The 15,158-nt window shown below is 41.2% G+C and overlaps 1 protein-coding gene across 1 annotated transcript; it reads left to right on the top strand.

Annotated features, from left to right (window-relative positions):
• The first annotated feature begins 1,198 nt into the window (after positions 1–1,198).
• On the top strand, positions 1,199–6,585 carry LOC311034255 (butyrophilin-like protein 2). The gene is made up of 6 exons (XM_084042093.1): positions 1,199–1,811; positions 3,906–4,091; positions 4,225–4,500; positions 4,880–5,142; positions 5,917–6,009; positions 6,487–6,585. The coding sequence occupies exons 2-4, from the start codon at positions 3,992–3,994 to the stop codon at positions 5,092–5,094; spliced, it is 591 nt and encodes a 196-aa protein (XP_083898219.1). The 5' UTR covers positions 1,199–1,811; positions 3,906–3,991; the 3' UTR covers positions 5,095–5,142; positions 5,917–6,009; positions 6,487–6,585.
• Positions 6,586–15,158: the final 8,573 nt, after the last annotated feature.

Below are 15,158 nucleotides of genomic sequence, written 5' to 3'. Positions count from 1 at the left end.
TTATAAAAAATAGCTCTAAATTATTTGACAGGATGAAATCTCTACAAATAAAAGATTTTAAAAACAAGGATCTAACATTTAAAAGGCCCATTGAAAAAGTTGCTATGTCATGAGGAAGAGGAGTAGCTAGATCGCTGTGACTACTGGGAATAATTAAGCTATTTATGTTGACTGAAGTGTGCAGGCAGCGCCTGTTACCATGTTGTCTGTGATCAGATCTAACGGGACAGCGGTTTGTTATTAAAACCGGGATAGTATTGTATTGACAATATGAGGTCCAAGTCCAGCTGAAACTTTGTCGGTGGTCGAAGTGGAACCTAAGTGGTGGGGACTGGGACCCATCGAACTTCATTTCCTACCGGACCGGTCGTTTCCGGTCATAGTCACGGGGCTGCGAGGTTTGTTTTGATCCGAATGTAGGATTCCAAAAGCCAAAACGTTAGTCAGCATCCGTGCCCCAGTGTAATTCAGGTGAAGACCATCTCGGTTAAAAAGATGGCTATTTTCCCAGAACACGTTAAAAGTATCAATAAAAGCTATGCCACGAGCGTTACAGGCGGAGGACAGCCATGTATTCAGGCTGAGAGCAGCCTGCTGAGTCGCTCTAACCCGCGATTTATCTATCGTGGGAAGTGGACCCGAGATAAATACTCTACATTTGAGTGAGCTGAGGACATCAAACAAGTGGGCAAAGTCACCTTTTAAAATTTCAGAACGGGGCTTGGACGTGTCATTACAACAACCCACATGAATAACCAGACGTTCAATCTGCGGGTGGGATTTTATGGTGTCTGGAATTTTGTCGGCGATATCAAGTACTTCAGCCCCAGGGAAACACAGAATATGGGCATTGTTGAGTCTCACGTTTCTGATAATGGAATCGCCGATTACCAGACTTTGATGGAAGTTTCTGTGGCTCGGTGGCGGCGTCAGCCGCCGGCTGCTTCTGCAGTGCTTACCATGGCTCTGCGAGGGAGCAGGACAGCACCGCTGGCACCACGGGGACCACGGTGAGCTACCGCCGGCTGCTCGCCGCGGCGCTGCGGGGGAGTGTACCCGCTGGAGCTTGACCCATGCTGCCAGGCTACTGCCGCCTGTAGTTTACCCTGGCTCTGGTGAGCTACCGCCGGCTGCTCGCCGCGGCGCTGCGGGGGAGTGTACCCGCTGGAGCTTGACCCATGCCCGGCTACTGCCGCCTGCAGTTTACCCTGTCTCTGCGAGGGAGCGAGGTCATTTACTTTTGACCTGGGAGCCGCCACCGGCCGTTCACCACGGCTCTGCTCTGCGGGTAGGTGCTGCGCTCGACAGCGGTCTGGATGGTAGTTGCCGTGGGTTGGGAAGTCGTCGCTGCTCCAGCTGCTCCAGCAGGTGAGAGTTGCTTAGGCCCATGGGACCGGTAGGACAGCGGTGGAAAGTCCTGCATATCCAGGATGGAAAAGCCATTTTTCAAGCTGGATCCCCCTCCCTGGAGCTGTTTGGAGCGACCTGGCAACCTGGCCGCCTTTCGACCTGCAGCCACAGCCCAGCGTTCCACAGGTTTGTGTCGGGGAGTGGAGCTCCTGGGTCTATTTTCCGGATCCAAGGGCTGACCTGGGGGAGCCTCCTGCCATCCCTTGAGGATGGACCCGGACCACGGTATGGTGGTGTCGTTGTCCGACGGCAGCCTGCTTAGAGCTTCAAGCTCAGAGGCCCCCAAGACACTAAGTCTCTTTGCCTGGGCTGTGGCAACTGTGGAAAAGTCCATTACTAGCTGGCTTTTTTGACCTAGTTCGGTCTTCAGTCGAGATATATCATCCCTCAGCTTTGTGAAGGTAAGATTGCATGACTCACACACAGGCGTCATATTGGTAGATGGTATGGCAATCTGGTGACCCTAATAGCGTGATAGGTGTACTTCGTATACAAGTTAAGTGTTTAAGAGCAGATTGAGCTAATGATTGAGGCAGTTTGACAGCTAGTTGACAGCTAGCCTCTGCTGCTCTGCTCGTTGCTGCTGCAAATGTATAATTTACATTACCTCACACCATTTTCCAAGTTCTTAATTTTGTTACATTTCGGGGGGGAAATGGTCAATTTAGCATTGAGATGCCCACAATGTTTAAGTGCCCACTAGTGATTGATTGATGTACTTTATTTAGTAAGACATGAGAACAACAGTACATGGAAGTACAAATTCACAATACAAGGTCTACTAAACTGGAATACTCATAAAAGCACTGAGCTTGTTTCAAATGAGTTCCCCATGCACACAAATCATGATGACATATAAGAGACAGACAGATATACACAACTACTATAGAATGTCATACAATCAGTTTACAGGTTACTGGTATGAAGAGTGAGAAATATGTACAAAAGGAGAAGGAGAGAGGGGGGGGCGGGGGTAGGGGGGTAGGTTAGGTTAGGACTTAGACAGGGGCCATTTTCCAATTGCAGCCTCCTGAAGGTGTATCTTTAGGGCTGTTTTGAAAGAGAGTAGGGTTTTACACTCCTTTACTCCTTTTGGTAGGGCGTTCCACATTTTAGATGAATAGCATGAGAACGAGTTACTTCCCTTTGTTGAGCCAAAAAAGGGTTGGTCTTGTGTAGCCAGACTATTATTCCACAATCTCCGAATGCTATACAGAGATTCCGTGAGACTGTATGACGGAATTATTTCGTTTGATAATATCACAATTTAACTGTTTAAGACCTTTTTAATACCTCAAAAAAGAGGAAGAAAAGACAAGAAAGAAGCCCATTACTGCATCAAAAGTAATCAACAAACTATCCTACTATAATTCCAGTAACCTCTGTCTGTAGTGGTGAGTGAAGCTACCCGGTTCTCCTCAGTGGCTGGACCAATTGCTCTGATTTTGCACACAGCCATTGACCATTACCATCTAAACTTAACTGTGAAGCCCGTTTTTCAATTTCATCAAATCTCAGCTTCTTATTAGCGTTTATGTGTCAAACAATGTCGCCTCCCGGGTTGCCAGATCATGTGCGCATATCCCCCCACGGATGCGTCGACCGGGTATGGTCTAGTACTACTAAATATACTAAAGCTAAAACAAGCTCACAACGCGAGCCTGTAGATTGGCTATTTTCACAACATTTATCTGTGGAACCGAGTCAAACTAAGTTGAATGCCTCAACTCTTACATCCAAAGTGCTTGTCAGGATGGGGTGTCCCCAGTTCAAATGTGATTTCTAACCGGGGGGGGGGTTATTTACTATTAACTATTATTCTTCTTTGTACGCGGAATTGTGAAAGTAGACAATCTACAAAGTCACAACGCACTTAACTCACGATGCGACGCATTCACTTTGCAGGTTGTCTATCTTCTTATTTGATTCATTTTGACAAATTGACACGTTTTGAAAATGTACCCCAAATACCAGGGTTAACATGATTAACATATGTTTTTTTCCCCCTTTACTTAAATGTCCTTAAATTGTCACTTCACTGTCATCTGGGGATACATCAGCCAGTAGGAGACAGGGATCAAATTATTAGCTTAGGAATGCAAAAAAAAATCATGAATTAAAGGCTTCATGGGGTGTGCAATTGATAGAAAATAAGTAATTTTTTGGGTGAACTACTCCTTGAAGTAAAACAGTCCCATATTAAAAATGCATGAGTAAAAGTACAAAAGTATCAGCTTCAAAACATACTTAAAGTACCAAAAGTTAATTAGTGCAACCAGACTATAGTACTCTTCCCACTTTATTCCACTTCTAGATAAACAAGAGATTGGTTAATATATAGTTTAATTGATATTGATTTATTAGTGCATTAAATATCTCCATCCACTTTAATGGAAAAGTGCAGGCAGGCAGGCAGGCGATTACAGTATTATTCCAGTGTGCATCATGAACTAACGCCATGCTTCATTTGGTTTTGTCTTTACATCTCCTCCAAGATGGACATTACAAACATGACCAAGACCTGAACCTGTTGTACAAAGAGAGAACGTCTCTGTTTCCTGATCAGCTTCCTGATGGTAACATGTCACTGAAACTGTCCAGGGTGAAGCTCTCAGACGAGGGGAAGTACAGATGTTCTTCTCCACAACTATACATCAGCACTTTGATCCAGCTCCTTGTTGGTAAGTTTCAGTGTCCAAAACATGGATGGACGAATAAATAACAATAGAAAAGAGCCAATTGAACCACTACAGTGCTATAGGATGGATGGATGGATGTATAATCATATGTAATCATGTTTATGTGTTTTTACAGGGTCAGTGTCTCAGCCAGTGATCTCTTCAAATGGACCAACAGAAGGTGGTGTATCTTTGTCATGTGACTCTGGGTGCTGGTATCCTGAACCTGAGATGTCTTGGCTGCACAGAGATGAAAACAACATCCTTGCTGAACCCTCAGTGACACACAGACCTTCTCCACACTGTTACATTGTCCAGAGCAATGTGACAGTGTCACTACCAGGTCATGTGACCTGTAGAGTTCACCTGCCATGCTTCAACTACACTGTTGAGACACACCGTTACATCTCAGGTAATGAATGTTTACATCACTGTTTAACACATTGAAGAACCTCTGTAAACACCTCTGTCTCACTGTATTCACTGTAACATTATACTGTATATACCTTCTATAAATACTACACACTGTATTCACTGTAACATTATACTGTATATACCTTCTATAAATACTACACACTGTATTCACTGTAACATTATACACATTATTTAAATAAATACTACACTAGCAGTAAGCACCAGATAACCTGTTTTATTTGTTAGATAGACAGACAGACAGAAAGACAGACAGACAGACAGACAGACAGACAGACAGACAGACAGACAGCTGACTACAGTATGAGTCCAGTGAGCATCATGAACTAACTCCATGCTTCATGTGGTTTTGTTTTAAGGACAATATCAGGTGTTTGGGTCTCAGGACATCCTGGTCAAAGAGGGAGATGAGGTGATCCTTCCATGTCTCATTAAACCACCGTTCAACATGAACAGGAAGACAGTGGAGTGGTCCAGACCTGACCTGAAGCCGTACCTCATACATCTCCTCCAAGATGGACATTACAAACATGACCAAGACCTGAACCTGAAAGTTACCAGATCAGCTTCCTGATGGTAACATGTCACTGAAACTGTCCAGGGTGAAGCCAGCTCCTTGTTGGTAAGTTTCAGTGTCATCAGTGGCGGCCTGTTAATTGAGGGTGCTGGTGCACCACACCACCTCTCCTGTTAATTGAGGGTGCTGGTGCACCACACCACCTCTCCTGTTAATTCAGGGTGCTGGTGCACCACACCACCTCTCCTGTTAATTGAGGGTGCTGGTGCACCACACCACCTCTCCTGTTAATTGAGGGTGCTGGTGCACCACACCACCTCTCCTGTTAATTGAGGGTGCTGGTGCACCACACCACCTCTCCTGTTAATTGAGGGTGCTGGTGCACCACACCACCTCTCCTGTTAATTGAGGGTGCTGGTGCACCACACCATCTTTCTTGAATAAAAATGACTTTGAAATATATTCTATATAAATGTATGATCAAACCAACAAGGTAAATATTATATAGTTAATGACTACTGAGTGAAATGTATAATCTGCCATAAAATGTAAATAAAAAACGTTCTACGTTGTCTTGTGCGCAAACATCTTTACCATTGACTCACAATGTTACATTTCGCACATGCATACACAGTCTTCAGTGCAGGTGAACGGGGCTTCCGTGTGCACTGGCTTGCAGCACACAGCGCATAGATATCTATACACATAGTATATATGTATACATAGTATACACATAGTATAGTATAAATAATACAGTATTTACACATAGATCTAACATAGATATACGATGGAAAAATAACACGGCAAATTGAACCTCTAGAGTGCTTTCTATAGGATGGAGGGATAATCATATATAATCATGTTTATGTGTTTTTGCAGGGAATGTGTCTCATCCAGTGATCTCTTCAAATGGACCAACAGACGGACCTACTTCAAGTGGGAGGAATCCTGGTTCTGCCTCTGGAGAATGAGGTATACAGGGCACACATCTCTAACATATCCTGAGCTCTAAGAGTGCAAAAATGGGTCAAGTTTAATAAACACATTGAATTTGGTCATGTGACATCCATGAAGTGAAGTCAAATGTCTTCTGACTCACATGAAGATAAAAGTAATATAAAGTTCTTTATATTAACTCATTCACTGCCACTGACGTAATAAACGTAATTATTCCCGTTTACCAATCCTGCCACTGACGTAAAAAACATAATAAATCTTTTTAATTTTTTTTTTTTTTTTTTTACCCAAAGACCAAGGAGATATGATTTTTCGAAGGAAAAGACTCCCATCCACTTCCTTGTTAACTTAAAACTTAAAAATTCTGTATCTCAGCTCCTGAGTACTTTTTTTTTTCAATGAAAAATCTCTGGCAGTGGGCAAACGCGGCCAGCAATAAGTCTGGCAGTGAATGTTAAGCAATGATTCTGTTTCTCTTTGTTATTTTCTCAGATGATAAAAACTACGCGTACAGGTTCCAACAGCTGGAAGAAAGAGACGATCTTGAGCGTGTCCTTTGCCCCCTTGTGCTGCCCAGAGGGAACATCAAACCACAAGCATCTACATAAGCTTAAATATATCAATAAGCATGTTAACAATATAAAGGCAAGAGATGTTTGGTCTAAAATCTCCTCACTGACTTACTTTGCATATTTTTTATATTTTTTAACCTACATGAATACAACCATAATTATATAAGATCAAACATTGAGTTGAACACTACAATTTGTCCAAAAAACACATTTTAATGGGGACATTGTGATTGGGTTCTACTGAGTGAATACACTGGCTTCCACAATTAGTTTGAGGGGCCTATTTCTTTAAAAAAGAGAAAGCCATATATCATGAAAGCAACATACAATCAACTCCAAATTTAAATTGTAGGTTTAGGGGGTGATATATAAAGCCCACCCCCAAAAGTGCCTTCTCTACAGAGCATAAGTCACGAGTGCACAAGCGTGTATTTTAACCTTATTTCGCTGTAACGCTATTTTTTCCCTGTGTATAAAGGCGTATACAAAGGTAAGGTGTGTTTAACAACACACCTTCACTGTTTGTACACACACAGACCAGAAATCGTACATAGTCGACCTAGGGTCGTCAAACTTTGGAAGGCAGTCATAGCCAATTGGAATGGAATCTGAAAAATGTGACTGATGCATGTGATGCATCTTGATCACAAAAACATGTGCTTTGAAGTTAAGGTGAAATGGCAGAATATCTAGTCTGGCACAAATGGTCGTGGCCTACTGTATATGAGGAGTTGCGTCATGATCCAAAGAATCCAGGGGAAACATATTTTCAGTGTACGACCTACGGTTCAACAGTTTTAGGCCAAAAACGTGAAATTGTCTGTTATAGTGCCCCACCATACACACACACACACACACACACACACACACACACACACACACACACACACACACACACACACACACACACACACACACACTCTATTTTAGCTACTTTTGATTATCCGTGTTTTAAAGCCATTTTGCAGGAGCAGCTTCCAGAGGCTATGTCTTTTTGAGTCATTGGCATGGAAACGTTTGGGAAGGCCTGTATTAATAGAGTCATTTTTATTCTATTTCTTATTATAGGTCCATTTGGAGTGAACCATGGGGTTGAGCTGCATGCTGACGTGGTTAAATATGCACATCAGAAACTGGACTCGTTCATTAAGAACAGCGACCACAGGTATCGGGTTATTTCATAGTTTATAACCAAAAGTAGACATTAGGGGAATTGAGAGTACTAGACACAATTACATTAAATGATCAATAATCTTTTTGCTGTGAATGGATGTCTATTCTGCCCCGTTACAAAATCAAATCCTGAGTGCAAATTTAACTCTGAGTGTCCATCACTGTCCAGGGAGATAACCTATGTAACCCTGGATGGTTTTATGCTAAGCATACATTTGATAATAAACCAGATATTATGTAATACTATTTTAGCTTCAAGTTAACTCAGGAGCAGATTTGCACAACTATAAGCACTTTCTCAGGCTCACACTTTTTTGTAGACCGCTTCACCTTTTGACCTATGACTCTTGAACGGTAGAGCATATGATCCCAAATAAAAGTCTCATTTGGCCATGTTTTTGTATATATTTATAATGTTCGTTTGTGTCTTGAAGACGTCCACCAGGCATGCAGATGTAAATTAATAAATATATTTAGCATTTTGCCAAATAGACAAATATAATTTATTTTTAAAGCAACAACTTTGAATCGGATGTTGAGGGGCCACTATATAGCGTGTTCAGAAGTGGGTTGCGCACGTCCAGTTTGTTGCTGGTGCTGGACACAGGGTAACAGTTCAAAAGAACAAAAGTCCACACAGCATTGCTCTTAAAAGTGTTTTTACTTAACCTGATGATGCCATGTGTGGCTGAATCGTTGTACCATTTTCCACTATATAGTGTAGCCTAGCCTACCTCAAAAAATGCTTTCTAAATAAATTCTGTTACTGTAGTATCCCCCATGGGAGAATATATCTACAAAACCAAATTGATGAAATGCATTGTCATCTGGGAGAATGTATCTAGAAAACCAAATGGCATAAAGGACCATCAGTATGACAGGGTGTATGTGGGTGCCGGGGTGAAGCAGGAGTACGAGGACTACATGAAGAACCTGCTTAACGTGGGAGGAATCCTGGTTCTGCCACTGGAGAATAAGTCGCAGAAACAAGTGGTAAATAATAATTTATAGGACGTGTGTGTGTGTGTGTGTGTGTGTGTGTGTGTGTGTGTGTGTGTGTGTGTGTGTGTGGGGGTTATCGTCTGATTGATTCTCTTTAACAGACAAGTCACGTGACTACTTTTTTTTGCTGCGAAAAATAAAACTATATTTTACAAAAGTTCCTGCATTATATCTTGTTCTGATTACTTTCCTAGTGAGAATGTATTTTATGTCTTCAGTCCTCTTTCTGTAAATGTATAATGATGTTTAGATCGTCAGGTCGTTATTATTTTATTATTATTATTAGTACGTTGTGCAGGTTGCTGTTAGCAACACTCCCATGTTCCGCAGGGACCTCATGATCCCCTTGTTCAGCAGGATGTCTTTACAAAACCAGCAATCAGGCCCCAAATGGTATCGCAACACAATGAATATTTATGTGAATATAACATGAAGACACACAGTTATATCTCATTTATATATCTAAATACTGTAAGTTTGACGCAAGCTTTACCGCTTTAGTTCCCATAGTAACAAGCTGACGATTGTAATTGGTCAACAGCTTTCTGCAGTACCCTTGGAAAGCCTAGTTCAGGGGTCGGCAACAGGCGGCCCGCGGGCCGAAATTGGCCCCCCAGAAATAATATCTGGCCCGTGAGATAATTTTGAGAATTAAAAAAAAAAAAATTTTTTTTTTTTTTTTTTAGAAACATATTTTTTGATTTTTTTTTGGGGGGAGGGATTTTATTTTTATACAGTATCAGACCGATAGTCTCACATATAGGCCGCTATTATATCTATTATATCCAAATACAGAAAGATACAGTATGAATGATTTACTGAAAAGTGTTATAAAAAAAGTATTAAAAATGAATGTTAAAATAATTATAAATACTTATTTCATAGAACCTGAACCCACTTTTGAAATCATGCACTCATAAACACGATGCATTTTAAAGGATTTATAACATTTTATAGCTAGATTAGAGGAAAATGGAGAAGAAAAAAAAAATCACCAGAAAAATCGCCTGTGCTGATATTTAAACCGGAAAAAATGTTGATTTATATTGGTCAAACAGAACCGAATTAGACCCAAATTAGACCCGAATTAGACCGAGTTAGACCCGAATTAGACCCGAAAAATGTTGCGCCCGCGCGCACGCACATGCACGCGCGCTGCGCGCGCGTGCATGTTCGCGGGGAGGCCCGGATGGAATGTCTGGGAGTGATATTGGCCCTAGGCTTATCTCAGTTGCCTACCCCTGGCCTAGTTCTTAATTTACGGACCCCGTCTACTGCATCCGTCCCTTTACACACACACATACGTTGGTATACACAGACTGTTCCCGTTTCCGTTCTAGACAGGATCGTCTAGAACAGTTTAACAATATTTTACCAAAGTTCCTGCATTACATCTTGTTCTGATTACTTTCCTAGTGAGAATGTATTGTATTTGTTTCAATTAGCTATGTGCTTGCATTGTGGTTAAATGTTTTACATTAATACATCAAATTACAGAAGTGATAGATGTTTGAAATTGTTTGATTGAATCCAAGAAATGTAATTAAAATATGATCAAATGGGTATCTGGCTCAATTCACAGTCAGTTATGGGGGGTCCGTGGTTTTGCTATACTTTAACTCTATTTTATTCTTCAGCTATTAGAAATGCAAATGTAAAACCTTGTAAGTGTGTGCAGCAGTCTTTTTATTATTATTATTATTATTATTATTGCTGTTATATATTTCGCTAACTTCTTCCCTTTAACTTTTAAATTAGTGAAATGACGTTTGCATTGAAAACAAATGTATCTATTTTTACGGAAATGGTTTACCTGTGTGCGTGTTTGTGTGTGCACGTCATAGAGTTGTTTGGGTGCGTGCGCATGTGCGTGCGTGTAATAGTGTGTGTGTGTGTGTGTGTGTGGGGATGGGGGGCGGGGCTTGTGTCGTGTTTGTGTGTGCACGTCATAGAGTTGTTTGGGAGCGTGCGCATGTGCGTGCGTGCGTGCGTGCGTGCGTGCGTGTGTGCGTGCGTGCGTGTGTGTGTGTGTGTGTGTGTGTGTGTGTGTGTGGGCGGGGGGAGAGGGCATGGCCGGGCATGCCCTCTCGCATGTACGCATGTCTGCTTGTCAGACCAATCACAGCCCTTGGTGATTTTGTCCCTCCCCTTAAATCCCTCCCTCCAGCCTGCCTCGTCTCACTTCTCACGTTTTTCAGCGGATGCTATGTCGCTCCGTCCGGCGTCCGATGAGAGATTACTAAACCGTTCTACTTGATTTCGCTTCATATTATATCACTGATCTACTTTCATTTCGTCGTCTTTTGTCTGAGGTGAGTAATATTACTTTATATATATATATTTTCACGCCTTTTTTGGAGTAATTCCCGCCTTTTTTGGACCCGTACATGTACATGAACGTTCAGATTTCAAACACTGTTTATACCCCATGGCCACGGATGTTATAATTATGTACGGGCCCTCAGAAGTAGCCGTATCTTCCGTATTGTTCAACAAAAACGCATCTTAATCCGATCGGTGGCCATTTGCTCATAGTTAGGACACTGTATCAGAGTGCAGTACACCTACCAACCGATGGGTAATGCAGTTGAAAGCATGGCGGACATGCTGAGAAAATGGCCACCGATCGGATTAAAATGCTTTTTATTGAACAATACTGAATATACGGTTACTTCTGAGGGCTCGAACAGAATTATCACATCCGTGGCCATGAGTTAAGAACTTTATATTTGAAATTTGAACGTTTATGTACATGTACGGGCCTTAAATGAATTAAGTGCAATCGCCAGGTTGCGTTTGTTTCAGGCTACTGTTACGTGTGTGTGTGCTGCTCTCAGCGCAGTCCAGAGTCCATCCAGTGTTGCCAAATCTGTAATTATAAGCGACTTTGGGCTTCCTTTTTTTCTGTAAAGTAGCTTGTAAATCTTGGGGGCCCATGGCATAAAGTTTGACTGACCTGCCCCTTATATTTGCTTATTTTGGGCTTCTTTGTATAGACTTGCTGCTTCTTTCTTAAGCTCGATCTGGCAACACCGACTTACGCTAATGTTTAGCGGCTAGCTGGCTCCGTCGTGTTTCTTTGATCATGGTTATAATATATAGTCTGTGATCCATGCTCTGTGGCTGATATCAACAGTCCTGTTACAGTAAGATCCATCTAAACGTACCCAGTGGTGGAAAAAGTACTCAAATGTTTTACTTAAGTAAAAATATCACTACTCCAATGCAGAAGTACTCTGTTACAAGTAAAAGAGTAAAAGTACAAAAGTATTGGTATCAGAATGTACTTAAAGTACCAAAAGTAAAAGTACAAAAATGTTTGAAAATAGCAGATCTACAAGCTCACAACGGTCGCCCGTTGTAAGCTTGTAGATCGGCTATTTTCAAATAGCCTATGTGTAAAATAGGGCTAACGTGGTTAATGTATGTTTCATAATATCATCATTTATATCTGAAAAGTAACTAGTAACTAAAGTTTTCAAATAACTGTAGTGGAGTAAAAGTACAATATTTGCCTCTGAGATGTAGTGGAGTAGAAGTAAAAGTACTGAAAATTGGAAATACTCAAGTAAAGTACAAATACCTCAAAATTGTACTTAAGTACAGTACTTGGTTACTTTCCACCACTGCACGCAACACACTCTCGCATCGAAGCAGCGCGCATTTGTGTTGAAAATATAGCCACTGCATGATTCATTAGATAGGCTCTTATCTAAAATCATCTAAGAAAATAGCAGATCTACAAGCTCACAACGCCTCACAATATTTATCTGTGGAACCAAGTCAAACTAAACGTAATGCCACAACCCCTAAAGTGCTTGTGGGGGGGAGTTCAAATATGATTATTTTGGGGGATCCCCGGTTCAAATATGATTATTTTGGGGGTCGCAGCCTGAAAAGGTTGAGAACCAGTGTATTAGGATATAATGTCCTCTTCTCTCCTCTCCCCTATTCTCCCCTCCTCTCCTCTCCCCTTCTCTCCTTCTCTCCATATCTACAAGCTCACTGTGAGTTTAATGTTTGGAAAATAATAGATCTACAAGCTCACTGTAAACTTGTTGCCTTATTTTAAATAGCCGATCGACAAGCTCACTTGTCAGCTTGTAGGTAACTTGTGAGCTTGTAGATCTGCTATTGTCACTATATTTATATAGTGACATATATATATATTTGTATCTAAAATACAGTATTTTTGCTTGAAATTTTCAGCTGTGGCGTGGCTGTACACTGGATCTGATATCTTGGCCGACACAGCTGTGGCCTGAGGGGACCGTCCCAGACTGCACTACTGCAAGGTTTGTTTAACATAACATGACACATGTGCAAATCAAAACCTTTTAGATCTAACTATCTAATGTTAGCATATGGACATTTTCTTGGGAGAGACTCAAGCGATTTCATTCAGGTTCTACAAACTATAGAAACTGTAACAAACGACTCACTATTAGTCACACTCGATGTAGAGAGTCTATTGATTTTTTTCTTAACCAGAGGACAGAGTGCATACCGAGTACTACATGTATCAAAGAGCTCACTGAAGTAGTACTCACAAAAAAAATTTACTTGTTTGAGAACAAGTTTTATTTACACAAATGTGGCACAGCTATGGGAAGTAAAATGGCCCCAAATGATGCCAACCTCTATGTTGGGCTACTTGAAGCCAATCTCATTTTGAATCCGAATTGCAATCCGTTCCTGCCACACATACCGTTATGGAAGCGCTACATTGATGATGTTTTTCTGATTTGGACTGGGTCCCCTACTGAGCTGACAGCCTTTCATGTTTTCCTTAACTACAGTAGTCAGTTTTTGAAATTTACCATATCCTCTGATCAGAATAGTATGAATTTCCTTGACATCCTGGTCATCAAAGAAAACAACACTTTAAATATGAATTTGTACAGAAAGCCCACTGATCGTAATGCCCTACTACATGGTGACAGTTATCATCCCACACCCTTAAAAAAAGGTATCCCCATGGGCCAATTCAAAAGAATCCGCAGGATTTGTAGTCAAGATGACTCTTTCCAGGTACATTCTAAAGACCTAGAGTGTCGTTTTAAACAGCGTGGCTATCCAGTACAATGGATTCAACCTGCTGCAGATCAATTCAACAGTTGTACTCAACTGGAATGTTTAAAACCCAAAGAGAGAACAGACAGAACTGAAAAACACATCAAGTGTTTTGTTCAATATTCTCCTCTGGGTCACCATTTTGAAAAACTGATCAGGAGGCATTGGTACATTTTGAACTCTGACCCAATTCTTGGCAAGTCTTTTGCAGTCCCTTCCCGTATTGTGTACAAAAGACCACCACATTTGAGGAACCTACTGGTTAGGTCACACTTACGTCAGGCAACTCCCACACATTTTCTTAGTAACATTCCAGATGGCAATTACAAATGCGGCAGATGCGCTCAATGCAGTTTTACTTATAAATGTCACACTTTTAATCGCCCTGTTACAGGTAAATGTTTTAAGATCAGAGGCGTCATCAGTTGCACCACACCCAATTTCATCTACATGATCAAATGTGTGTGGGCTTGCTTATATTGGCAAAACATTAAGACCCCTGAAAACAAGGATCTCAGAACACAGGAGTGACATTAAAAATAAGGATTTTAGGAATCCTGTGGCAGCACATTTGCATCAAGCCCAACACTGCATTTCTTCACTGAAATATATAGGCATTGAGCGTGTCACATTGCCACCCAGAGGGGGAGACATTGATTGTTTGCTCCTCAAAAGGGAAGCTTTTTGGATTTCCACTCTGGACACAGTAAAAAGAGGTTTAAATGAATCTTTTGATATTAGGCCTATTTAAATATTTTAGGTTCCCCTCTTCTGATTATACTTGGGTCTTTACCCCTTATTACTTTTTAATACTCTTAATGTTGAATTATTTGCCATTGCCTAAAAGGCCTTTATAATATTTGTATGTGTATGTGGTGCAGTGACTTACTTTCTCCTTTCTCTTTTTGTGATCTTCCATAGGGAGCTGGTGACAGGATTTCCTTCCTCCTGGTGCAGCAGTATAGGACATTTTTTTGATGGATAATTACAGGGACCTTTCAGGTTTTTCTTGAGCCTTGGCCTTCATTAGCAGTTCTCTTGTTCCGTTATACAATCGTCTAGCCTTTTACTTGTCTTCTGTCTATTAGTGTTTTTACACACCTTCAGAACACCTGTAATAGAATACGCTCTTAGAGCTGACGTTGTTTTGTTTATCTCCCTGAGATTATTATGATACTTTGTTGAGGGATTTAGTGGCGATCCCCCTTATTATTTAGACCCTGTTTAAACAACTATTATCTCATGTCCTATGCTGCAGCATGTCACTGTGTGTCCCCCTTTGTTTTTTGAGAACCTATTCTATATATTTACAACCAAATGTATCAATCTTGGGAAACTTTAAAT

Source organism: Gymnoscopelus microlampas (assembly GCF_963454915.1).
Source record: "Gymnoscopelus microlampas genome assembly, chromosome: 18".
NCBI classification, from domain to species: Eukaryota; Metazoa; Chordata; class Actinopteri; order Myctophiformes; family Myctophidae; genus Gymnoscopelus; species Gymnoscopelus microlampas.
Note: the sequence above shows the minus strand (reverse complement) of the source record. Positions and strands in the feature narration are given on the sequence as shown.

Excerpts from the sequence above, each read along its gene's own strand:
- LOC311034255 (XM_084042093.1), top strand. The coding sequence starts at position 3,992 with ATGTCACTGAAACTGTCCAGGGTGAAGCTCTCAGACGAGGGGAAGTAC. Across the intron at positions 4,092-4,224 it reads TTTGATCCAGCTCCTTGTTG|GGTCAGTGTCTCAGCCAGTG; the intron begins GTAAGTTTCAGT and ends GTGTTTTTACAG. Across the intron at positions 4,501-4,879 it reads GACACACCGTTACATCTCAG|GACAATATCAGGTGTTTGGG; the intron begins GTAATGAATGTT and ends TTTTGTTTTAAG.